The following is a 26,879-nucleotide window of genomic DNA, read 5'->3' on the forward strand; positions in this document are numbered from 1 at the left end:
CATTTAGATCATTCTCCACATGGAAATGAAATGAAATGAAAATCGCTTATTGTCACAATGAAGTTACTGTGAAAAGACCCTAGTTGCCACATTCGACGCCTGTTCGGGGAGGCTGGTACGGGAATTGAACTGTGCTGCTGACCTGCCTTGGTCTGCTTTAAAAGCCAGCTATATAGCCCAGTGTGCTAAACCAGCCTTGGACTTATACCAAACCTTAATCTTCTAGCTAGAATTGAATTCGTGATACGTCACATTTGAAAATTTGTGCAATGCCTATCAAATGAGTGCAAAAGAAAATTATTGACTACTATAGCACAGTGGTTAGCACCGTTGCTTCACAGCGCCAGGGTCCCAGGTTCGATTTCCGGCTTGGGTCACTGTGCGGAGTCTGCACGTTCTTCCCATGTCTGTGTGGGTTTCCTCCGGGTGCTCCGGTTTCCTCCCGAAAGACGTGCAGTTAAGTAATTTGGACATTCTGAATTCTCCCTCTGCGTACCCGAACAGGCACTGGAGTGCGGCGACTAGGGGCTTTTCACAGTAACTTCATAGCAGTGTTAATGTAAGCCTACTTGTGATAATTATAGATTATTAGATTATGTTTACATAGAAACATAAAAAATAGGAGTAGGTGGAGACCATTCGGCCCTTCGAGCCTGCTCCACTATTTATTGTGATCATGGCCGAACATCCAATTCAGTGACCTTTTCCTGCCTTCCCTCTTATCATTTGATCCCTTCAGCCCCAAGAGCTATAGCTCACTGCTTCTTGAAATAACAATGTTTTGGCCTCAATTGCTTCCTGTGGTAGTAAATTGCACAGACTCACCACTCTCTCTGGGTGATGAAATTTCTCCTCATCTCAGTCCTAAATGGCCTACTCCTTATCCTCAGACTGTGACCCCCCAGTTCTGGACTCTCCCACCATCGGGAAAATCCTTCCTGCATCTATCCTGTATAGTCCTGTTAGAATTTGTTCATTGTCTTTCTACAAAACAAAGCAATGGAAACTCAGCAATGACTGACATTATTATCTTTGGGTCAACTTGTTCTTTAACTGGATATATAAATAGTCTTGTCAGAAGGAGCACACATCCTGGCTGAAAGTTTTGCCGAGCTATTTTTTAATCACCCAGCTGCATGAATATGGAGACTAGTCTTTGGAGGGGGTTTTCAGCTTCCCTGAAACCTCGAGTGACAGTAGAAGACATACAGGGGTAAAGATGATTGAACTAGTTTGAGTTCCTAGTGTTATTTCCTGAACCTATTTTCTTAGTGCACAAGTGAGAGCAGAGTGGAAGAGGTTTGTTTATGAATGCACATCTTGCAGACAACCAGAAAGGCTGACTTAATTCCAGACTAAGTCGAGATAGAAGCACAAGAGACATGTAGGTGAGAATTTGAGTTATGGAGCAGTCAGGATTAGCATGTAAGAACAAATAAATAGAATTATAAATAAATATTATCTACCTTAATTAAATTTCAAGGTTCAAGCTCTACCTCACACTTAAGTCTGTCACTTAAGTACATATACAGTTTCCAACCGAGCCAAGTAAGGGCATTTGAAATTTGAGATTAATATATTTATTAGCATCTCAATTAAAATATTAGGCACAGGAATTTCATGTTTCCTATTCTTTAATTTTTCTTACCTGTGCCATCCATGTATATAAATCCTAGTGGCAACACAAAGTGTTTTGTCAAACACACAGTGGGCACACAGTAAAGAGAGAGTGGATTATTACAATAACAACCATTACATGAGTGGCCCTGTATTGTTGCATGTTGGTGTACTAAATTCTGTGGTTTATAGTGATGGATGAAGTTGTGCCTATAATTGTACATATACCAGGGCAGCGATTTTCCTCTCCTGTTTTAGTCGGGTGGGTTTGACGATGAGAGTGGAAAATATCATGAGAAGGCCAAAGTCATGTTTCACGGCAATGTAAAAGCAGGAAGCAATTGTCCTCTCCCCCCATCGGCGGTGGGTCATAATTCCCAATGTTCACTGTGAACCTCATTGTGGTAAATTAGCATCTCATTATCGGGCCCATACAACAGAATCATACCCCCATGCAAAGGGATTGAAGTACGACTGGCCTTAGAAGCCATGAACCTAATGACCAATACTCTTGAGGGGAGCTCGGAGGTGAGCACAGTGCACAGGGAGGAGAGGATCATGCCAGGGAGTGCCAAGATGATACCAGAGTGATGTCATCTTAATGCCAGGGTGGTGCCAACTAGGTGCTGTGTGGGGGAGTGCACCTGGGTAAAGATTGTTTCCTGGTGAGCTCGCTGTGCACTGGGACAGACTTTAAAAATGGCACCCAGATCAACGATTCGTACAGTTGATGGCAGGGTGAGTGAATCAAACAGGGAACCCCTGCCTGCTCCTTTATTTTTCTTCCAAATCCTGCATTATATAACAGAAAAAGCCGCCATTGCTGTCTACAGCCTCAATGTCGCTTTCCTTGCCTGGCATCAGCCTTGGCCAATGTGGAAGAAAATCCCGCCCCGAGGTTCTGAGCTTGTTTGGGTGCCCGGTAAGTCCAGAGTAGAGATAAGGGACTTTCTTTCAGAGGCTTAAAATCAAAAGGGTAAGGGTGTGGAAGGCATTAGGTATTAACTCTGAGTGGCTTTCATGCATCTCCAAATGGTTGGTTACAGAGGCCCGACCTTTCCAACCAGGTTATGTCCATGTCACAGGGGCAGAGAATAGGCCAAGGAGAGAAAAATAAGGAGAAATAGGAAAATCGTATTTGTCTGTTTAATATTTACATTGAAATTTGTCAGAATACTGTTAATTGTACTAAAAAGGCTAGATAGTTATACTTAGGATTACTATACAGCACTCATATTAGATCACAAATCACAGAATTGTTATGGTGCAGGAGGAGGCCATTTGGCCCACTGTGTCTATACCGGCTCTCCAAACAAGCATCCTGGCTTAGTGCCATTCCCCTGCCTTTTCCCTGTACCCCTTGTACATTGTTTCTGTTCAAATAGTTATCTAATGCCCTCTTGAATGCCTTGATTGACCATTCCCAGGTACTGCATTCCGGACCCGAACCATTCATTGTGTAAAGAGGCTTTTTCTCACATTATGTTTGCTTCTTTCGCAAATTATGTTAAATCTGAGCCCTCATTCTCAATCCTTTAACAAGCGGGAACAGTATTCCCTATCTGCTCTGTCCAGGTCCCTTGTGACTTTGAACAGCTCTATCAAATCTCCTCTTAACCTTCTTCTCTCCAAGGGGAACAGTCCCAACCTCTCCAATCTATCTTCATTACTCAAGTTTCTCATTCCTGGAACCATTCTTGTAAATCTCTTCAGCATTCTCTCCAATGTATTCACATCCTTCCTATAGCATGGTGCCCAGAACTGGTCACAATATTTCAAAGGTCCACTTAGTATCTAGGACAACTTCAGCATAACCTACTTGCTCTTTATGCCCCTATTAATAAAGACCAGAATACTGCATGCTTTATTAACTGCTATCTGCCCTCATGCCACCTTCAGTGATCTTTATATTATATACATCCAGGTCCCTCTGCTCCTGCATACCCTTACCAATTGTACCCCTTTTCTGGGGAGACACAGAAGGGGCATCGTTAGCTGCACATGTGGTTTACAGTGGTGGGAGGATGGGAGGGTGAAGGAGGGGTTGGGAGGACAGGGGGTGAAGGAGGGGTTGGGAGGGCGGGGGGGGGGGTGAAGGATGGGTTGGGAGGACGGGGGAGGGGGTGAAGGAGGGGTTGGGAGGACGCGGGGGCGAAGGAGTGGTTGGGAGGACGGGGGGGTGAAGGAGGGGTTGGGAGGGCGGGGGAGTGAAGGAGGGGTTGGGAGGGCGGGGGGGGGTGAAGGAGGGGTTGGGAGGGCGGGGGGGTGAAGGAGGGGTTGGGAGGGCGGGGGGGTGAAGGAGGGGTTGTGAGGGCGGGGGGGTGAAGGAGGGGTTGTGAGGGCGGGGGGATGAAGGAGGGGTTGGGAGGACGCGGGGGTGAAGGAGGGGTTGGGAGGGCGGGGGGGTGAAGGAGGGGTTGGGAGGGCGGGGGTGTGAAGGAGGGGTTGGGAGGGCAGGGGGGTTGAAGGAGGGGTTGGGATGGCGGGGGTGTGAAGGAGGGGTTGGGAGGGCAGGGGGGTTGAAGGAGGGGTTGGGAGGACGCGGGGGTGAAGGAGGGGTTGGGAGGGCGGGGGGTGAAGGAGGAGTTGGGGACGTTGAAGGTGGAGGAGGGGTTGGGGGTTTGAAGGCAGAGGGGATGCAGGAGGGGTTGGGGGGGTTGAAGGCGGAGAGGGGTTTACGCTCCTGAGGTGGGGAGAGTCTGCTCACTCGTGCTGCCGGGTGTAGGTCATTGACCTTTTTCCTGAATTTCGAGGCCAGTCCTCCTGGTCACACTTCCTGAGCTCACTGTCGCCACTACCTGGTCCCAGGTGACACTGGCTGCCCTATAGCTCACACTCCTGGACCCTTGGGGCAACAGGACATCCCTTCTGGTCTCCGCTGCGTCGATCAGCCTCCCCGAGTCAGCGTCCCAGAATCTGGCTGGCCTCCTCGGCACCATTGTTGCGAGCTGGCTGGGGTTGGCTGAGCAAATGCAGCTTAAGTGCTGCTCAACTTTGTTTTTTTTTAACATAGAATTTACAGTGCAGAAGGAGGCCATTCGGCCCGTCGAGTCTGCACCGGCTCTTGGAAAGAGCACCCTACCCAAGGTCAACACCTCCACCCTATCCCCATAACCCAGAAACCCCACCCAACACTAAGGGCAATTTTGGACACTCAGGGCAATTTATCATGGCCAATCCACCTAACCTGCACATCTTTGGACTGTGGGAGGAAACCGGAGCACCCGGAGGAAACCCACGCACACACGGGGAGGATGTGCAGACTCCGCACAGACAGTGACCCAAGCCGGAATCGAACCAGGGACCCTGGAGCTGTGAAGCAATTGCGCTATCCACAATGTTACCGTGCTGGGGTCTGGTAAGCGTGGTGCCGGTGAATGAGCTGGTGAGCCTTCGTTGGCGGCGAGAAGCCCGTGAGGCCTTGCTAAGTCCACCAATTAATGTTGAATAGCATTGTCAGCCACACTGGGCCAAGCATCGGGAAGCTCGCCGCAATTCCCGCTCGCTACAACACTTAGAAAACTTTCCGGAGAATCGCACGCCTAAAATATTTTTCAGCACTGGGGAGCTGAAAGGGTGCCCCGATCTCTTAAGTGAGCTTGTAGGCCCCCCACACCCCCACCCATGGGCGGACAATGTCACCCCCCACACACATGGACACTATACCACCCCCCCCCCCCCCCCCCAAGTGACGCCATCCCTTCAGGCCCCCTCCCATGCCTCCTTACAGGACCCCCTCCATTCCAGGAGTCCCAAGTGTCACCTCCCCCAACCTTCCGGAGGCCCCTACTTACCTGCCCTGCACACTCCCACCCTTCAAACCCCCCCCCCCCCCCCCCCACTCCACTTTCCTTTCATGGCCATGGCGCCCCTCAGCCCCTGACCCATGGCCGTGCCACCCTGGCACCCTTTCAATGCCACTTTGACACCCAGCCAGCTTGGAAGTGCCATTTGGGCACCTTGGCAGTGTCAGGGCGGCAGTGCCAAGGTGCCCACATTCCAGGTGGGGCCGGGGCCACCCTGCACTGACCCTGACCACCCAGGGTCTCTGATGGCCTGGGAGACTCCCCCATGTGCCGTTCCGCCTGGTCCATGTTTGCAGCCTCACTGGGGAGGCCGGTAGATCCCGTGATGCTGGTGGATACAGGGTAATTTTGGCAAAGCCAGTTTACAACCAGGTTCGGCGTCGCCGCTTGGTTCCGCCCCCTGACTCCGAAGCCTCCCTGGACCTGGGTGAACCTGTGAGGCCTGAAAACCTCGGGGAAGCCCATAAGAGGGCTCACCCGGCATTCACCGGCCACACCGCGCTCGAGCGCAACATGGCCAGTGATCACGCACAGAGTGTTAAGAACGGTATAATCCCTGGGGGTCTCAGGTACACGTTCCCTATCTAGGGCAAGCCCAATCTTAATGGAATTGTAACAAACATTCTGGGGTTTCCAAAATTAAGATGCTCGCGAGGAGCTGCATTTGGTGGCCCGGCTCAACACGGATATTGTGGACCTGGTAACCTTTATGCCAAGAGACCCAGAAGCTTCCCCTTCGGCCTCCTTACACCTTTGGGAGTGACCAGGAAGACCATAGGTGCAAGTACATGTAGATTTCACTAGTCCACTTTTAAGTTATATGTTCTTAATCTTAGTGGATGCCCTGTCAAGATTGATGGAAGTTTAATGATAATCTTTATTATTGTCACAAGTAGGCTCACATTAACACTGCAATGAAGTCACTGTGAAAATCCCCTAGTCGCCACACTTCGGGGCCTGTTCGGGTACACAGAAGGAGAATTCAGAATGTCCAATTCGCCTAACAACACGGGCGCGATTCTCCGAGCCCTGCGCCGGGCCGGAGAATCGACGCAACTGCGCCATGACGCCTGCGCGCAATTCTCCGAGGTGCGGAGAATCGGCGCCATTTGCCCCGGGCCGCAGGAACTGGCAGGGCCGCCGATTCTCCGGCCCGGATGGGCCGAGCGGCCGCGCGGAAACGGCAGATCAATGTTTTTCTGTGTGACTACTAATAATTGTTTCCAGAAGCTTGCACACCACTGGTGTTAAATCAACTGGCCTGTAATTGATGGGGGCATCCTTACAGCCATTTTCTTTTTTAGATCATGCAGCATTCTTGGTGGAGTGAGTATCTTGTATTTTACAGTTACATAATCTGCATTCCAGAAATGAATATGAATAAAATATTTACTCGATCAACAGCTTTTTAAAAAAAAAAAGTCGAAGATCTTTCCCACAGGAAACAAAGACTATGACATTACTTTTGGATTATTTAAGGTCTCTTAAAGCACCAACCAAATGATTGCTAAATGCTAAACACTGATGAACAGCACTGAAAGATTGCTCAATAAAATGTTTCCGCTTTCTGGGATGTTAGTTTTAGGCCTGTGTTGTGTTTACCTCTGTGAGCCATTTTAAATCTTATATGATTTTATTTTACTTTATCCCACTGAATATTTTGTGAGTTTTTAATGTAGCTTGAGAGGGAAACTCTCAAATCTGTTGCGTTTTAGGTCAATTTGAGTTAGAGATGGAGAGTAGAATATTGATGCTACAGGCCTCTGTTGCCTAAAGTGTAATTGTTTCCGTGCTTCGATGCTGGAACAAGGGAAATGAATACACAGCAAATGCTGGGAAACTCTCAACAGGCCAGGCATCATTAATGGAGACAGAAACTTGGTTAATTTTCAGTGAATGTTCATCATTGAGTTTTGAAATGGAAGATCATTGACCTGGAACAACTCTGTTTCCCTCCAAAGATGCTGCCTGACCGCCTGAGCGTTTTCTAAATTTTCAACCTTAATTTAACATTTCCAGGATCACGAGAATTATGCACTGAAATAAAAGAAAAATGCCGCAGCTGCCGGAAATCTGAAATAAACACAACAAAGTGCTGGAAAAACATAGCCAGTCTGGCAGCATCTGAGGAGAGAGAAACAGAGTTAATGTTTCGAGTCCAATATGATTCTTCTTCAGAACCCCGGAGTTCCATGGAATTCTGGTTTTGCAAATAATACCACTGGCTCTGATAGGTGTCTGCAAAAGGCTTTCCGCTTATTCTCTCACTGGATGTGGGCATCATTGGCAAGACCAGCATTTTGTCCTTGATCTGAGTGCTAGGCTATTTCAGATGGCCACTGTGAGTCAACCACATTGTTGTGGGTCTGGAGTCACATTCAGATGAGAGCAGGTAAGAGCGGCAGATTTCCTTCCCTAAAGGATATTAATGAACCAGGAGGGTCCTGAGGCCAATCAATGATGACCACCATACTGAGGCCAGCTTTACATTCCATGTGTCTCGCTTTCACCCCCACAACCCAAAAGTGTGCAGGGCAGGTGGATTGGCCATGCTAAATTGCCCCTTAATTGGAAGAAAAAAAAATTGGATACTCTAAAATTTATGAAAAAAAGCTTTACATTCCAGATTTTATTAATTGTACTTAAATTCCTCCAGCTGCATGGGCAGGATTTGAACCAAGCATTAGCCTGGGCCTCTGGATTACTAGTCCAGGGACATTGCCACTACACCTTTTCATCCTATTTTATTGCTAAGATCACTATTGAGGACCAGCATGCTCCTCTGACTCTTGACATGACACTCAACCCATTTCCCGTGACTTCCTTTGGTGTCAGAATCTGACTTTTTTTTCCCCCACTAGTTGCTGAAATCATCTGTTGGAGGATAATATTTATTTGTAATGAGATGTCCTATCCACTCCTCTAATTAGTGAAATTCTTAAACATTAAAGTTAATGTTCATAATGTATTAAGCACTCAGACTGGTAGCACTTAAACCACACAAGGGCAACTATGTATTGGGAACTTGAAGGTGATAAATTTTCGAGCTTAGCGTATAGCTTAATCAAACCTTTCACACATTCAGTATATCCATACAAGGATACTGTGACATTATAGGAAATGTACAGATGACAAAGGGTTACTGTCATATTATAATTAACCACTAGATGGAGCTAGATGCAGGACGATATAAAGCACTGACTCACAGACCTCTGGGAGAAAGCTGGAGAGGAGAGCTAGAGAGAGCAGTGATAGAGAGTTCAGTACAGTATTAGACAGAGTGTTGAGACTAGTGTAGTTGAGTGTAGATTGTAGATTAGATTATTGTTTACTTTAGGAGTAAGTGATCAAGCTTAATTTAAGTAGTCTAAATAAATGTTAGCTTTGTTTATTAACATGGCTTCTTGTGGTCTTTATGAACACTACACCATCCATCCTGAGAACAAGAATCACAAAGAACACCACAGATACATTTATGTATTTGTCTCATTCCTGCTCAAACATAAGGGTTGCAGCAGGAAATGAAATTCTTCCCCACTAAATCCCTGAGAGAAAATGTCTTTGCAAGTGAACAATCGACTGATTTCTGACTGGAAAATGATGACATAAATTGTTCACCGTTGCATTAGAGATATTAAATTTTTAAATTAATTTTGCAATTGTCTTCGATTTTTAAATGCTTTTCTTAACAGGAAAACTTGGACGAGTGTGTGGAAGCAGCTGAAGAAAGGGCAAACAGAACGGAAGAATTTGTGACTGAACTAGAAGATGTTTTCAATGTTGTTGAGGTGAGTTATTATGCACACAATGGCAACATTTTCCATTGTGAAGTCAGTAGCTATATAATACTGGATAACATAAAATTGCACATTAATGCCTCTTCTGCAATGGGACAGCCATTGTACTTTAACTAAACAATAGTTGATATTAATTCATCATTTGCTTCTTTACTCATAAAATGGCCAATTGTGGCTTTATCCACAATTTAGGGAGTTACATATTTGAACTCTTAGCCCTCATTGTTCATTCACATCCTCTTTTCATTAAATGTATACTCCCACACATGACATTACACTTACCATTCTGTCCATTCTACAAATCTGTTGGATCCAAATTCTTCCCTGTCGGCAACCAATTTCCTATCAGTGCTCCTCATCTTCATCTGCACCTATATTTTATGATATGTTTAATACACACGTTAGCCTTAAATCGCATGTTTAAAAAAATTGTTTTCTCAAATTAATCCTTCAGAGCTTTCATTGGATCATTGTTAAGAAACCTATTAATGATGCTGGTGGCTGTTTGTGGGTAAGAGCATGATGTTTTCACATATGGTCTAGTGCAGTAAGGTTTTGGTCTGCTGCACTGTACTGCACACAGGATGGTTGAAAAATTCAAGGCAACCAATGAAAAGATTTAGAAGTAGACATCAAGTGGAACTTTAGTTTACAGGCCAAGGTTAGGGGGCGGCACAGTGCTGAGGATCCGGGTTAGATCACAGCCCCGGGTCACTGTCTGTGTGGCGTTTGCACATTCTCTCCCTTTGTCTGCGTGGATCTAACCACCATAACCCCAAAAGATGTGCAGGTTAGGTGGACTGGCCACGATAAATGGCTCCTTCTTTGGAAAAAAAGAATTGGGTACTCTAAATTTCTAAAAAAAAAATTACAAGCCATGGTGATCATCTTGAGGCACCAATTTTCTGTACTAAATGTTAATTAGCCGGGAAGACTGTGTTTAGGAGACTGAAGTGCGAATTGAGTTCATTTGGCAATGAAGCATTTACCAAACATAAACATATTAAAAAGGTCAGAAAAAGGCAAATATGGGGCAGCCGACATATATCATCAGTGCGCCAACTTCCCTCCCTCCACGTCCAGCCACTCAATCTTCCATTAGAGGGGAGAAAAAAAGAGATAAAACCTCTCATTATTTTAGGAACATAAATTGGGAAATGTGTCCCTCTCCTCTGAAGGCAGTCAAGCAAGCCCCGGGGGGGGGGGGGGGGGGGGGGGGGGGGGTTGCAGTAATTGTCCAATATAAACTGTCAATAATTTGTAGCAAATCATCATCTAGTATTTAAAAGCTCTTGGCTTCAAAATATTTGACCAACGTGAGTGCATAATCACTGCAAGCTTGGTAACTTACTCTAGACGGCAGTGACTCTACTTGAAAAGCAGAACCTCCTGGCATTTGACCAATCTTCTCGTATTTTATGTGGCTGCCCCCTAATTATATCTCTATTTACTAACTAATATCACACCCAATTCCTGTTGCCTTCTTCTGAATAATCTTCAACATCTCCATTTCGCCTGCTATCTGGAGGGATCAAAATTGACACAATGACCCAGAATTTGCAAAAGTAATGACCGAGAAACTCCCAGGTTTGACATTGTCACGGCTTTGAAACTGACAGCAACCGCTGAAGTCGCAAATGCGCATTTAACCGTGGAAATCCACAAGTTGCAGTTGGCGATTCTGCACTTCCCCATTGGGAGCAATGGTGAAGTCCCCCCTTGGACAATCAAGTAAAAAAAAAAAATCACTGAGCTGACCAGAATTTGCTCTTTTTCCCAATGAATCTAGCTGTAAAATCCATTGGAAAAAGTCATACCTTGTTGAATGAGGTGTCATTGGATTTTTAATGACGCACTAAGTTCAGAATTGTTCAAAAGTTCACAACGAACACCTTAAGTGGCCCTAGAATACTCATGTTAAATTTGGGGACCATCACGGCCGGGATTCTCCGAACCCGCGCCGGATCGGAGAATCGGGGGGGGGGGGGGTGAGAATCGCGCCATGCCGCCCCGACGCCGGCTCGCCGATTCTCTGGCGCTGATTTCCAGGTGTCCGCGGGATCACCGTGCCCCCCCCCCCAGCGATTCAACAGGCCGAGTTCGGCCGAGTCCTGCTGGCGTGGGTTACGTATGATCCCATTCGGCGGGACCTCCGAGATCTGTCTGCGGGGTCCGTCCTGGCGGGGGGATCCGACCCCGGCGGGCGGGCGGGTTAGTTCCGTGGGGGCCTATGTTCCTCTACCATATTTCCCAGGGGCCGGCGCGGAGACAAGAACCCACGCACCGGACGTGACGCGCCGGCTTTGGGCGCCGGAGCTGAGGACACCACTCCGCCGCCATACTAGCCCCCAAGGAAGGGGTGGATACCTGCCAGTTGAGGCCCATTGATGCCGGAGTGGCTCGCGCCGCTTTTCACGCCAGCGTTAGAACTTGGCCGTTGGATTGGAGAATCCTGGCACACATTTCTCTATTATGATAAATTAACATTTCAGTTTCTACATTAATCCCATGTATATGTCCCAAACATTCATTTCATTTTGCAAAATTTCAATTAGAAGCGAAACATTCAGTGCATTCTACCTCCTGGTTTGCTGCATGTGAGAACTCTTCTATGTGCTTACCCTCCTTGATCAGTTCTATTGGATGCCTGGAGATCCCCTTGAACTGGCACCAAAGTCAACCTGATTTTAGGAAAGGGGAAATACACTGCCCAGAGATTGCTGGACCCTAAGATCCTTGTGCGTCCTTCTCTTTGCAATCAGTGGTGAAGCACTGTTATTTTGCTGCTGACTGCAAGATCCAAGCTAGTGTTCGAGATGCGGCCTTCCCTAAGCCATGCATCATCCTTTTAACTTCATCTGGTACAGGAGTTTGCTTGACCTATATCTGAGGACTGGCTGTCGACCTGTTGTTCTGCCAACTGGGAATCCCAGGATTTTCTCTTGCTGTGGAACTTTTAAGTAGATAACCCTTCATTGTGTACACAAAGCTGAAAATATCCAGTTTAAATCTATTTAATTTCTTCTCTCTTTAATTTCTTTCTTTTTAACTGAAGTTGACAGACCCATCTTGATACAACAATTGAAAATGTACTTGCTGATTCTTTTGGAGATTTTGGGTGGCACATTGAATAAGCAACAAACATCATTCTAGGCAAGGAAGGACCTTGGGACAATTTCATTAATGATTATTTCTCTGACAATGACAGGAGAACTGCGCCAAGGAAGAAAGATGTCTTGAGGAGGAGCATGAGGAAGTAATGAAGTTGCTGCTGTCACAGTACACAGAAATGTCACAGGTCCTGGAAGAGGAGAAGAAAATGAAACTGGAGCATTTGTATGACCAGATGGCACATTATCGATGTGGTATTGATTCTGCAAAGGAAGCTGTTGAGAAGACAAAGAAGTGTTTCAAGCTCGATGACATGACATTCCTAAAGGTATATTTACAGAGACCTCTTCATATTGCAAATAGAGTAATATTATACAGGACCAAAATGAGGGAGCTTCATATTTAACCTTTAAGAAATCAAATTGTGCAGAGTTATAAATTTTTAATTTTTGTCGCACAAAGCATGAGATAGATGCCCCAGATATTCAAAGACAATAGCCGGAATTCTCTGGTCATTGCGATTCACTTTCCTGCCGGTAATGCACCCTCGCCCGCGGGTTTCCCGGGAGTTACAATGGAAAATCCCACTTTCAGGCAGGGAGAATATAGAATCCCGCCGCCAACAAATCGCCGAGAAACATGCGGCTGGGGGACCGCCCACTATTAGAAATATGTTGTTTGCTGTGAATAAAACTCAGTGCTGGAAAAAGTTAAGTGGGAGATGGTTTAAAGATTGCCATAATTTATTCTGTCTTGACTTCACATTAGTCCTGATGTATACTAATTGCCAACAGATTTATATCTACTTATTAATTGTTGTTGTTAGATGATTGCATGCACCATGAAATTTGAATTCATGATTCATTAAGATTTATGAAAAGTAGCAACATGTATATCATTATTGGCCACCCCCTCCAATCAGTCATGCAAGTAAAATGTGTCCTTAAGTATGAACAGCAATTTATTTATTAAAGTCACCATTATAAACTCAGCGCATTTTGCATTTTAATTAAGTTGCTACCAAAACCAACTTTGCTGATCTAGCCCAGTTCACTGTTCAGCATGTAGACCATGGCTTTATTTGATCTTTACCTGATGTGCCTGGCACTGCCTTCTCTATCACTATTGGAAATGAGCAAAGCAGCTGAGGCACTGGGCGAAATTCTCCCAAAGGGAGACAAAGTGCCGACCCCGGAGTGAAAACCGGAGTGTTTCACTCCGGCATCAGAGACCGCTCCTCGCCCCCTAATCCCCCCCCCCCCCCCCCCCCCCCCCCCCCCCCCCCCCCCCCCCCCCCCCCCCCCCCCCCCCCCCCCCCCCCCCCCCCCCCCCCCCCCCCCCCCCCCCGGGGCCAGGAGCGGCGGCGCGTCAATCTCACGCTCCGGGCCTTGACGCTTGCGTCAAAGCGGCGCCGCCTGAATGACGCGGCCGGCGGCGCCTGAATGACGTCACCCGCGCATGCACGGTTGCCGTCTTCCCCTCCGCTGCCGCGCAAGACATGGAGGATTGATCTTGCGGGGCGGCGGAGGAAAAAGAGTGCGTCTTTCAGAGACGCCGTCCCGACGATCGGTGGGCACCGATCGCGGGCCAGACCCCTCCCGAGCACCCCCCTGGTGCTCGATTCTCCCTCCGCTCCCCACAGGCCCCACACGCAGCGCTCATGCGCTGTTCACGCCGGCAGCAACCAGGTGTGGTTGGCGCCGGCGTGAACCGGTCGGATTCGGCAGGCCGCTCGGCCCATCTGGGCCGGAGAATCGCCGCTCGACCGGCGATTCTCTGAGCGGCCTGTCGCAGAATGCGACGTGCCGTTTTGGGGGGGGTGGGAGAATCGCGTGCGGATGCCAGGGCGGCGTGGCGTGATTCACCCGGCACTCCCGCGATTCTCCCACCTGGCGTGGGGTCGGAGAATCGCGCCCACAGTGTCTGGGTTTGATCCAACTTGAACTCCTAAACCGGTCAAATTCAATGCTCGGGCGAGGTGCTTGACCATAAACCTCTGTCAAATATCCCTACCTCTATTTGTATGCCTTCAAACAACTTAAATTTATTCACTGTCAATTCTGACTGTAGCCTCTGATATAACATTATCCTCCATTGCCAATTTGACATTTCCTACATTACTATTTTAATATTGAAATAGCGTGCTTAAAGCCTCTTGTAGCTATCTTCACAAGAATATATAGAGCCTGAATGTAACCGTTGTCGCCTGTAATGCTGATACATATTGGGAGCCAATTCCCACATTACATGACACCTGGGGCGTGTCATAGAGGCTCTGTATGGGAAAGGTCTCCTCATTTGTTTATCCGTGAGCTTCAACAGGAAGGATCTGCTGCCAGTAGCTGTAGTGTTTGTTTGCAGGCATTTCTTGGCTTATATTGTATTTAATGTTGATTTGTTCAGCTCCATTTCCAGACTTGAACCTACAGTCAGCTTCTTAAAGCTGGACCTATGTTGCCTCCATGCTTTTTAGATGTGCAGCTCTTTACTAGGCGATGGTGTACAAACAAAAGGCTTTCATTTGTATATCAGGTTTTTAGAAAAATATTTTTTATTAGGTTTTTTTTAACAATAAATGACACGGAAATTGGTACAAAATGGGTACAAGACAGAGCAAGAGTTATCGCCAGTAAAATACACACCAAACAGTATGGAATAAATTCGGAACAGGACACTTGAGGAACCAGAGTCTCTAAAATAAATGCTGGATCAATCCAACAACAGGTTAACACAGTGAGTTGGGAAAGAGGGCAAGATCATATGAATACAGAAGGATAACAATTCAGGTTGCACTCCCTAAAGTATTGTGATTCAAACCGGCACGGTAGCACAGTGGTTAGCACTGTTGCTTCACAGCACCAGGGTCCCAGGTTCGATTCGTGCTTGGGTCACTGTCTGTGCGGAGTCTGCAGTTTCTCCCTGTGTCTGCGTGGGTTTCCTCCAGGTGCTCCGGTTTCCTCCCACAGTCCAAAGATGCGCAGGTTCGGTGGATTGACTATTCTAAATTGCTCTTAGTGTCCAAACCAAAAGGTTAGGTGGGGTTACGGGGATAGGAAGGAGGTGTGGACTTAGGTAGGGTGCTCTTTCCAGGGCCGGTGCAGACTCAATGGGCTGAATGGCCTCCTTCTGTACTGTAAATTCTAGGATTCTATGATTAAGAAAACATGAAATGAATTTGATTGAATTGGATTGAGTTACCTCATGGAAAGCCCAACAGGAGCAAGTCAGCCAAAGTGGAGCTTATGAATTTAAGATGGGGTTCCCATACTTTACGGAATGCATCAGACTTAGAACGGAGTACAGATGTCAAGAATTGTATGGGGATGCACTCCATAATCGGCCTGTGTCAGTTTTGGATAGAAGGATATTTGTCACTAATCCACAAGCATAGAATATTCTTCTGAACAGCAGTCAGGATATTGTGTAGCTTTTTTTCATTAGAATCGATGACTCTCCCATCTGGGAAACTCAGTATCAGGAACACAGGATTAGACTCTCAAAAACCCTCTCCAGCTCTCTGAAATACCTGACCAATCTTGGTACAGGCCCAGACACAATTCATATGGGCCCCCTTGACTACCACGGACTTTCGGCACATTAGGGATACAGCAGCATCGACTCTGTATCTAAGACTAGGCGTAATATGAAGACGGTCTCATCCATTTTATTACAAACCAAACTTTTAGTGACATAGTCCCATATGTTACCCCATGTCTCCTCATCAGTATTGATTGCTAAGTCTTTTTTCCCATGACTGCAAGGCATTCAATTTGGTAATGCAGGATCCTTCCTAACCTAATCCCGTTTGAATCTTAGATGAGAGGCCAGTTGATGTAGCCTGATATTCAGGAGACACGACCCTCCCTTAGCTCCTGGTAAGTGGAGCTCAACAAATTTGAGGCAAAATTTATTTTTGTTCTGCATGAATGTACTAATCATTCCATTAATTTCCTTAAAGACTCTAGCCGATAACAATATGGGCAGTATCTGCAGAGGCGCAACAATCTGAGCAACACATTAATTTTAATTAGGGCTGCCTAACCAAGACATCAGTAGAGCTGACCACCGAGCAAGGTCCCACCTTATGGTCACAATCAGCTGTGGAAAGTTGGCCCCATACAACTTCTAAATGAGGGGGTAATTGAAATCCCAGGTTTTATATCCTGGGGGGAACCACCTAAAGGGGAAGTTAGCAACAGGACATAGCTTACCCCTCGAACACTAACATAGCCTGGGACATAGGAAAGTTGATCATATAACCAGAGAAAGCACTAAATCTATCTATCACTCCACTCATGGCGGTGACTGAAACACCAGGGTTCAACACAAACAGCAGCATGTCATCTGCGGAAAGCCTGATCTTGTGCTGTTCTACCGCACACTCTGGGCGAAATTCTCCGCCCCCCACGACGGGTGGGAGAATAGCGGGAGGGCCTTCCCGACTTTTTTGACGCCCTCCCGCTATTCTCCCACCCCCCCGCCGAAATCCCGACACGAATCGCTGCCGCCGTTTTTTTTACGGCCGGCAGCGATTCACAGCTGTTAGAAGGGCCGAAGTCCCAGCCCTTTACGACCTTTTTACGAACGGCAAACACACCTGGTCCTGCCGTTCGTAAAAACGTCGTGACTACCTGGAAAAAAATAACCATGGCACCGATTGGCACGGCAGTACCACGGCCGTGCCAAGGGTGCCATGGGCCCGCGATCGGTGGGCACCGATCGCGGGCAGCGGGCCCGATGCCCGCGCACTATTTGTCCTTCCGCCGCCCCGCAGTATCAATACGCGGGGCGGCTGAGGGGCAACCCGGACCGCGCATGCGCGGGTTTCGCGCAAAAACGCGGTGACGTCACCCGCGCATGCGCGGGTGGCGTCTTCCCACCTGCGCATGCGCGGCTGACGTCATATGACGCGTCAGCCGGCGCTAAGTCCGACAAGCGGGTTTAACGATTTTCGTTAAGCCCGACTTGTCGGAGCCTCCGACGTCGGGCTGCTAGCCCCGACGGGGGACCAGAATCGGTCCCCCGTCGGGAAGGGGCGCGATGCCGTAAAACCCGCCCGGGTTTTACGGCGGTTTGACGATTTTTCCCGTTTTGGGAGAATTTCGCCCTCTAATCCCGATAATGGAGGATCTGATCTAATGGATTCCACTTGTGGCTCAATGGCCAACAAGGGGGAGAGCGGACAACCCCAGCCTAGTCCCTCTCAGAAGCCCAAAGTTTGTCGACTTTAGCTGTTGGTGAGCACTGCTGCCACAGATCTATGACACAATAATTGAACCCACCTGATATAATTCTCACCCAACCCAAAGCCTCGCAATGTATGCACCAGATAATCCCACTCCACTCAGTCAAAAGATTTCGCTGCACATAAAGAAATCGCCAGCCCATCCAGTGACACTTTTGAAAAATATGTATCATACATAGGGGCAGCACGGTAGCATGGTGGTTAGCATAAATGCTTCACAGCTCCAGGGTCCCAGGTTCGATTCCCGGCTGGGTCACTGTCTGTGCGGAGTCTGTACGTCCTCCCCGTGTGTGCGTGGGTTTCCTCCGGGTGCTCCAGTTTCCTCCCACAGTCCAAAGATGTGCGGGTTAGGTGGATTGGCCATGCTAAATTGCCCGTAGTGTCCTAAAAAGTAAGGTTAAGGGGTGGGGGTTGTTGGGTTACGGGTATAGTGTGGATACCAGGGTTTGAGTAGGGTGATCATTGCTCGGCACAACATCGAGGGCCGAAGGGCCTGTTCTGTGCTGTACTGTTCTATGTTCTATATTCAGCAACCTTCTAATATTGTTACAAGAAAATCTCATAAACCAAGTCTGATCCTCCTGCATGATATCCTGCAGCCTTCTTGCCAAAACCTTAAATAACAGTTTCAAGTCAACAGTTAGAAGAGAAATTGGCCTAGAAGAAGCGAATTCCTCTTTGCCCACCTTCAAAATCAAGGAGATATTAGCCTCGTGACAAGCCAGTGGCAACAGCCCTGATTCAAAAGAGAAACAATACAGACTCACCAACAGTCCAACAACAAATCCTTAAACTCCCTGTAAAATACGCGCCTAAAGCCATCGATCTCGGCGCTTCATCCAGCTGAAGCTTGTTAACAGCTTTTGACACCTCCTCCTTAGAAAGGGGAGCATTAAGAGCCCTGCGTTGGCTTTCCAAGGCCTCTAGTAGCTCCATGGAAGAGACAAAATGCTCCATACCTACCAACATGTTATCAGATTGCTCAGACTTGTATAATTCGGTATAGAATTCCCTAAAAGTCCTGTTTATCTCCTCTGTCTTCATGACCCGTTTCCCTCCCACAAGCTGCACGGAGGGAATCGCCTTTTGTCAGCCGTTTTCTTTGTCAAGCCGGCCAAGTATTTGCTCAGTTCATTCCCAAACTCGTACAAACTTTAAGCTGTGTGAGTGGTGTAATTGTGTGTTGGTGTGTAGGGGTGAGTAAGAATCCTGAGACAGCAAGTGAACCAGATGCACACCACAAGACATAGAACTACAGTGCAGAAGGAGGCCATTTGGCCCATCGAGTCTACACCGACCCACCTAAGCCCTCACTTCCACCTCCCTCACTCCCTGTAACCCAACAACCCCTCCTAACCTTTTTGGTCACTAAGGGCAATTTAGCATGGCCAATCCATCTAACTTGCACATCTTTGGACTGTGGGAGGAAACCGGAGTACCCGGAGGAAACCCACGCAGACATGGGGAGAACGTGCAGACTCCGCACAGACAATGACCCAGTGGGGAATGGAACTTGGGACCCTGACGCTGTGAAGCCACACTGCTATCCACTTGTGCTACTGTGCTGCCCACATTCTTCCTTTCTCTCATACACATTCACTTTCTTCCATGCTCACACTCTCTCAAAAACTCTCTCCCAAATTCACACATGCCCTCTCACTCGCACTCTCACACTCTCTCTCCCACACTCACACATTCTCTCTCCCTTCCCACATTCACAAACTCTCTTTCTCTCTCTCTCTTTGTCTGCCTCTGTCTCCCACATTCATCTTCTCCACACCACAACACCCCCCCCCCCCCCATCATGTAAATATCATAGAGAAATCCAGCACAAAACATCACGTCCATACTATACTCAGTCAAATGGAAAGCCTGAAGCAGTGGTGAAAATTGCCAAAGGGTTCATTAAAAATTGAGTAGATCCAGCATCCAGTGTGTACAGGGTGATCTTCGAGTGGAGAAACACACCTACTAAAGACATGAAAAGTGTCCAGTCCAGTGGCTAATGTCATGCCGCACCCAAGATATTCTTCCAATAGTTAAAAAGCTGTTGAATTCAGAAGCAGTAACAGAAATGAGTGACAAAATCAGAGTAAAACAACAGAAACACATTTCACTTTGATAATGCAGCCAAATCATTCTGAGAGTTGAAAGTTGCAGAGCTGGTCAGAGAGCGAACATTCAGCGAACTCGACAAAAGTAATTCCACTTGGAACCTGCGTAAAGCAGTTGTCACCTCAATTGTACACAGTGAAAGTGAACAACCAGCTGTGTCACCACAACCGTCGACACATAACGTGCAACCAAAGAAGCTGAGGAAGAGGCGATTTGGCCAGCTGATCAAGAACCGGACCGACCCTCCGATCAGCAGCAACACTCGCCATGGCAATGACATTCCCCAGGGAGGCAATATCGCACCAGGGACCAGCAGACATCAGGCAAACAACCAACAACAACCTGTACATGTACTGATATGCCACCAATAAACACACGGCGAGAGGTAAATGTAACTGAGGCTTTAATGAACCAAACTGTAAGCCTCCTGGCCTCTGATCCGAACTGGGTCAGAGGCGGAGACCAGCCACCTTTATACCGAGCCCGAGGGGAGGCGGAGCCATCGGGCAGTGGTTTACCACATTACATATAATACAGTGGCCATTTACCACAACACATATTATACATTACAGTGGTTTACCACATTCACCCCCTGTTTAAAAAAAGAGTCCAGCGGGGGTGAAGTGGGCTTAAAGATCAAGTCTGTCGGGGGCCTTGACCTTCGGCCATGATCGCCTCAGTCCCGGCTGTGGTGTGGGCACCGGTGTCGAGACCTGCGTGTCTGGGAGTGTGTTGTCCTCTTCTTCACCCAGTTGTTGAGTTGGTGGGGGGGATATGGGCAGGGGTGGTGGTGATGGTCGCCGGCAGGCCTGCAGGTGCCAGATCCCGGAGGGAGACTGTGTCCTGCCGCCCATCATGATGTGCCACGTAGGCATATTGTGGATTAGCAAGGAGGAGCAGGACGTTCTCGGTGATTTCAGAGAGCTGGAGAGGATCTAATTTATGACTCCTTGCATGCTTCTGGAAGAGGACGGGCCCTGGGACTGTCAGCCAGGACGGGAGCGAGACCCCGGAGGTGGACATCCTTGGGAAAGAAAACATACGTTCATGAGGAGTAGGCGACCGGATGGAGTGGAGCGCATCGGAGAGGAACACCTGCCAGCGGGTGACTGGGAGACATCTAGACAGTAGGGCCAGGAGGACGGCCTTCCAGACCGGCGCGTTATCCCTCTCCACCTGATCGTTGCCCCAGGGGTTGTAGCTGGTCGTCCTGCTGGAGGCGATGCCCATGCCGAGCAGGAACTGACGCAACTCATCGCTCATGAAGGAGGAACCCCGATTGCTATAGATGAAGGTGGGGAACCCGAACAAGGTGAAAAAACTATGCAGGGCCTTGATGATGGTGGCGGAGGTCATGTCAGGGCATGGGATGGCAAAGGGCAATCTTGAGTATTCGTCAACAATGTTGAGGAAGTACACGTTACGTCAAGTGGAGGGGAGGAGCCCTTTGAAATCGATGCTCAGGCGCTCAAAGGGGCGAGAGGCCCTTACCAGGTGCGCTCTGTCTGGCCGATAGAAGTACGGTTTGCACTCGGCGCAGACCTGGCAGTCCCTGGTCACGGTCCTGACCTCGATGGAGTAAGGCAGGTTGCAAGCCTTGATAAAGTGAAAAAAACGGGTGACCCCCGGGTGACAGAGGTCATTGTGGAGGGCCCGAAGTCGGTCTACCTGTGCGCTGGCACATGTACTGTGGGATAGAGTATCTGGGGGCTCATTGAGCTTCCCAGGTCGATACAAGATATCATAGTAATAGGTGGAGAGCTCGATCCTCCACCTCAGTATCTTGTCGTTCTTGATCTTGCCCCGCTGTGTATTGTTAAACATGAAGGCAACCGACCGTTGGTCAGTGAGGAGAGTGAATCACCTGCCGGCCAGGTAATGCCTCCAATGTCGCACAGCTTCTACAATGGCTTGGGCTTCCTTTTCGACGGAGGAGTGCCGAATTTCGGAGGCATGGAGGGTATGGGAGAAGAAAGCCACGGGCCTGCCCGCCTGGTTGAAGGGTAGCGGCCAGGCCAAAGTCCGATGCATCGCTCTCCACCTGGAATGGAATGGACTCATCCACAGCGTGCATCGCGGCTTTGGCAATATCTGCCTTGATGCGATTGAATGCCAGGCGGGCTTCAGTCATCAGGGGAAAAATGGTGGATTTAATAAGTGGACGGGCCTTGTCCACATAATTGGGGGACCACTGGGCATAGTAGGAGAAGAACCCCAGGCATCTCTTCAGGGCCTTGGGGCACTGGGGGAGGGGGAGTTCCAGGAGAGGGCACATGCGGTCGGGGTCAGGAAGGACTCCGTTTTCCAAAACATAGCCAAGGATGGCTAGGCGGGTTGTGCGGAAAACGCATTTTTCCTTAATGTAGGTGAGGTTCAGGAGTTTAGCGGTGTGGAGGAAGTGCCGGAGGTTTTCGTCATAGTCCTGCTGGTCATGGCCGCAGATGGCGACATTATCTAAGTACGGGAACATGGCCCACAGCCCGTACTGGTCAACCATTCGGTCCATTTCCCATTGGAAGACCGAGACCCCATTGGTGACGCCGAAGGGGACCCTGAGGAAGTGGTAGAGGCGGCCATCTGCCTCGAAGGTAGTGTATTGGTGGTCCTCGGGGCGGACAGGGAGCTGGTAGTACGCGGACTTCAAGTCACCTGTGGAGAAGACTCAATACTGCGCAATCTGATTCACCATGTCAGATAGATGGTGATAGATGCGGGCAGGTTGTTTCCACTGGCGGGTGAAAGCAGAACTAGGGGACATAGCCTCAAAATAAGGGGAAGTAGATTTAGGACTGAGTTTAGGAGGAACTTCTTCACCCAAAGGGTTGTGAATCTATGGAATTCCTTGCCCAGTGAAGCAGTTGAGGCTCCTTCATTACATGTTTTTAAGGTAAAGATAGATAGTTTTTTGAAGAATAAAGGGATTAAGGGTTATGGTGTTCGGGTCGGAAAGTGGAGCTGAGTCCACAAAAGATCAGCCATTATCTAATTGAATGGCGGAGCAGGCTCGAGGGGCCAGATGGCCTACTCCTGCTCCTAGTTCTTATGTTCTTATGTTCTTATGCTGGGGAGGGGGGTACCTTTTGAGCTGCGTGTACCGGTTGATGGTCTGACTGTAGTCGATGACCATCCGGTGCTTCTCCCCAGTCTTGATGACCACCACTTGGGCTCTCCAGGGGCTGTTACTCGCCTCAATGATCTCCTCTCATAGGAGTCGCTGGACCTCCGACCTGATAAAGGCCCTGTCCCGGGCACTGTATCCTCTGCTCCCAGTAGCGACGGGCTGACAGTCCGGTTGAGGTTAGCGAAGGTGGGGCGACCTTAAGGGTCGTGAGGCTACAGATGGTGAGGGAAGGGGGGGGGGGGGGGGGCGAACTTTAAAGTAAGGCTTTGGAGGTGGCACTGGAAGTCGAGCTCCAGTAATAGGGCAGCGCAGAGATGGGGAAGGATGTAGAGTTTGAAGTTAGTGTACTCTACGCCGTGTACAGTAAGGGTTGTGACACAGTACCCCCGGGTTTCTACTGAATGTGATCCGGAAGCTAGGGAGATTTTCTGGGTCGCAGGTAAGATTGTGAGGGAGCAGCGCCTTACCGTATCTGGGTGTATGAAGCTGTCTGTGCTCCCGGAGTCGAAAAGACAGGCCGTCTCGTGCCCGTTGATCCGGACGGTCATCGTAGATTTTGTGAGGTGATGAGGCCGGGACTGGTCGAACGTGATGGAGGTGAGTTTCGGAAGGTGATGGGTAGGTCCGTCGGAGGTAGCGGCGGCCAGCGTATGACCGGGTGAGCAGGGCTCCCGGGAGGCTGCGGAGTGCTCCCAAGATGGTGGCCCCCATGGGTCATGGGTGGCGGGTGGCATCGGGGATGCGTCAAAGATAGTGGCCCCCATGGGTCGCACGTGGCGGGTAGAGTCCAAGATGGTGTTAAAGATGTCGGCCCCCATGGGTCGCACGTGGCGGCCGAAATCGAAGATGGCGGCGAAGATGGTGGCGCCCACGGGTCGCACGTGGCGGGTGGCGTGGCAGCTGGGGGTGGCCCCGACAGGCAGCAGGCAGCGCTGCTGGGCCTAGAAGCTTTAGGCAGTGATTGGGCCTGGCAGGCTTTCGCAAAGTGGCCCTTCCTCCCACACCTGTTGCAAGTCGTGTTCCGTGCAGGGCAGCGTTGTCTGGGATGATTACTGTAGCCTCAAAAGTAGCACTTCGGGTTTCCAGCGTTGGCGGGCTGCTGCGCGGCACAGGCTTGCGCCGTACCCGGGTCGGATGATGGCGGCGCCCACGAGGTTCACAAGGGTACCGCGCGGTCGGAGGTGTAGGCCTCCATGTTCTGGAAGGTCACCTCCAGTGAGTTTGAGAGCTGCACTGTCTCTGGGAGGCCGAGTGTACTCCCTTCTAGCAATTGCTGGCGGATGCAGTTTGATTTCATGCCTGCGACGTAAGCGTCCCTGATCAACAGCTCTGCGTGTTGGGCAGCAGAAAGTGCCTGGCAGTCACAGTTCTGGCAGAGTACCCGCAAGGCGCGCAGGAATTCTGCTAGTGATTCCCCAGGGCGTTGTCGTCTCGTGGCATGAAGGTGCCCAGCATAAACCTCGTTTATGGACTTAACATATTGTCCCTTCATCGGCATTATCGCCTCCGTATACGAGGGGGTGTCCCTGACGAGAAGAAAGACTTGCGGGCTCACCTGTGCGTGGAGGATCTGCTTATTTTGGAGGTTGGTGAAGGATCCGAGGTACGCTTCGAAGCAGCTTAGCCAGTGCTCGAATGTTGCAGTGGCGTCGGCTGCCTGTGGGTCCAGCTCCAGGTGATCAGGCTTGAGTGATGAATTCCTCTTAGAAGTTTAGTTTATTAAATTGATATGCCATCAATGAACACACGACGAGTGGTGAACGTAACTGAGGCTTTAATAAACTAAACTGTAAGCCTCCTGGCCTCTGATCCCGAACTGGATCGGAGGAGGAGACCAGCCACCTTTATACTGGGCCCGTGGGGAGGTGGAGCCATCGGGCAGTGGTTTACCACATTACATATAATACAGTGGCCATTTACCACAATACGCATATTATAGATTACAGTGGTTTACCACATGTACCATTAGACAGAAGGAAATGAGACAAACTACAATGAACGGATTTCTGTTTGCTGTGATTACTTTCTTTGTAGAAGGTGTATGTGGGTAACTTGCAACTGCAAATGACAGTGCATACAATGCGTTTTGTTTCCCTTCTCTGAAAGGGAGGATATTTGGAGAAATGCCTTTGTGCACTGCTGCCTCTTGTGCACTGTGGCTTGCCATAGTCATGTGATTGCTGATTGCATCTTTGGTGAGACAAAGGCTCGGTGCAGAAGCTGTTATCACCCACCACACAAAACATTGACTGCTGAAATCGAGGGTCACCATGTGCATTTCCATGTGGGCTAATGATTAGTCAGTTACTTCCTCCGGAAGCCAACGCACTCTGGAGCATTTTAACTTGCACTGGGCTTCCAACTGGAAACTACGCTGCAAGTTCATTTCATGCCTGCCCGCAGCAGAATGAGACCCTGACGAAGCTGTTTCTCTGCTTCACTCTCAAGTAGATCACAAACATTCAGTTAGCTTATTTTCCTACTTTCCTACTCTTAATTTTTCGACTAATTGAAATGTTCATGCTCCATATTAATTTTAATTGAAAACAGTTAGATGCATAAAATGTCAGTCATTTCAAACATTACTTCCATAACCGGAATTTTCTTTCTAAAATGAAGCAGTTTGTGAATGATTTGCTACCGATCATACCTCCATTTTGTTGTAAGTTAAACTTCATAAGAAGAGACCTACATTTATTTACATTTCACTTTCCAGTATCTTATACATTCAAAGTGCCACTCAGCCAATTAATTACATCGCAAATGCAGACCATAATGTCGGTAATCATTGCAATTTGGGTGCAGCTGGGCACCATGATCAGCATAAAATAAAAGATCAGATAGTCTGATTTTAATTAGATTGGATTGGATTTGTTTATTGTCGTGTGTACCGAGGTACAGTGAAAAGTATTTTTCTGCGAGCAGCTCAAACAGATCATTTAGTACATGGAAATAAAAGAAAATCCATAATAGGGCAACACAAGGTGTCTATGTATTTACACAATGTAAATACATAACACAGGCATCGGGTGAAGCATACAGGAGTGTAGTATTAATCAGGTCAGTCCATAAGAGGGTCGTTTAGGAGTCTGGTAACAGCGAGGAAGAAGCTGTTTGTGAATCTGTTCGTGCCTGTTCTCAGACTTTTGTATCTCCTAGCCGATAGAAGAAGTTGGAAGAGTGAGTAAGCTGGGTGGGAGGGGTCATTGATTATGCTGCCCGCTTTCCCCAGGCAACGGGAGGTGTAGATGGAGTCAATGGATGGGAGGCAGATTTGTGTGATGGACTGGGTGGTGCTATTAACTTTCTGAAATTTCTTGCAGTCTTGGGCTGAGCAGTTGCCATAGCAGGCTGTGATGCAGCCAGATAGGATGCTTTCTATGGTGTATCTGGAAACATCGGTAAGACTCAAAGTAGACATGCCGAATTTCCTTAGTTTCCTGAGGAAGTATAGGCGCTGTTGTGCTTTCTTGGTCGTAGCGTCGAAGTGGGTGGACCAGGACAGATTGTTGGTGATGTGCACTCATAGGAACTTGAAGCTGTCAACCATCTCCACCTCGGCCTCGTTGATGCAGGCAGGGGTGTGCCCAATACTTTGCTTCCTGAAGCCAATGACCAGCTCTTTAGTTTTGCTGGCATTGAGGGAGAGATTGTTGTCGTTACATATTATGAAAATGAAATGAAATGAAAATCGCTTATTGTCACGAGTAGGCTTCAATGAAGTTACTGTGAAAAGCCCCTAGTCGCCACATTCCGGCACCTGTCTGGGGAGGCTGGTACGGGAATCAAACCGTGCTGCTGGCCTGCTTGGTCTGCTTTAAAAGCCAGCGATTTAGCTCGGTGAGCTAAACCAGCTGTTGATGAAGACAAGGGGAGCTCCTCTGCTCCTCTTCAAATCAATGCCATCAAATATTATACCTCCACCTGAGTGTGGGAAGGGTCTCCATTAAGTCTTCATCTGAAATCCATTACTGCATTTCCTCATTGCTGCACTTACATGTTAGCTGAGATCATGTTCTCTCTAAAATGGCTTTGAAACCAGAACTTCCTTCTCTAGCAAGGTGACT

The 26,879-nt window shown here is 48.5% G+C and overlaps 1 protein-coding gene across 1 annotated transcript in view; it reads left to right on the plus strand.

Annotated features, from left to right (window-relative positions):
* LOC119970637 overlaps positions 1-26,879 on the plus strand; it is a 142,674-nt gene that overhangs the window by 49,376 nt on the left and 66,419 nt on the right. The window contains exons 3-4 of the mRNA XM_038805569.1: positions 9,116-9,211; positions 12,429-12,659. Coding sequence (XP_038661497.1) covers positions 9,116-9,211; positions 12,429-12,659 — 327 coding nt within the window. The remainder of the gene's footprint in view (positions 1-9,115; positions 9,212-12,428; positions 12,660-26,879) is intronic.

Source organism: Scyliorhinus canicula, chromosome 8 (genome assembly GCF_902713615.1).
Source record: "Scyliorhinus canicula chromosome 8, sScyCan1.1, whole genome shotgun sequence".
In the NCBI taxonomy this organism is placed as follows: Eukaryota; Metazoa; Chordata; class Chondrichthyes; order Carcharhiniformes; family Scyliorhinidae; genus Scyliorhinus; species Scyliorhinus canicula.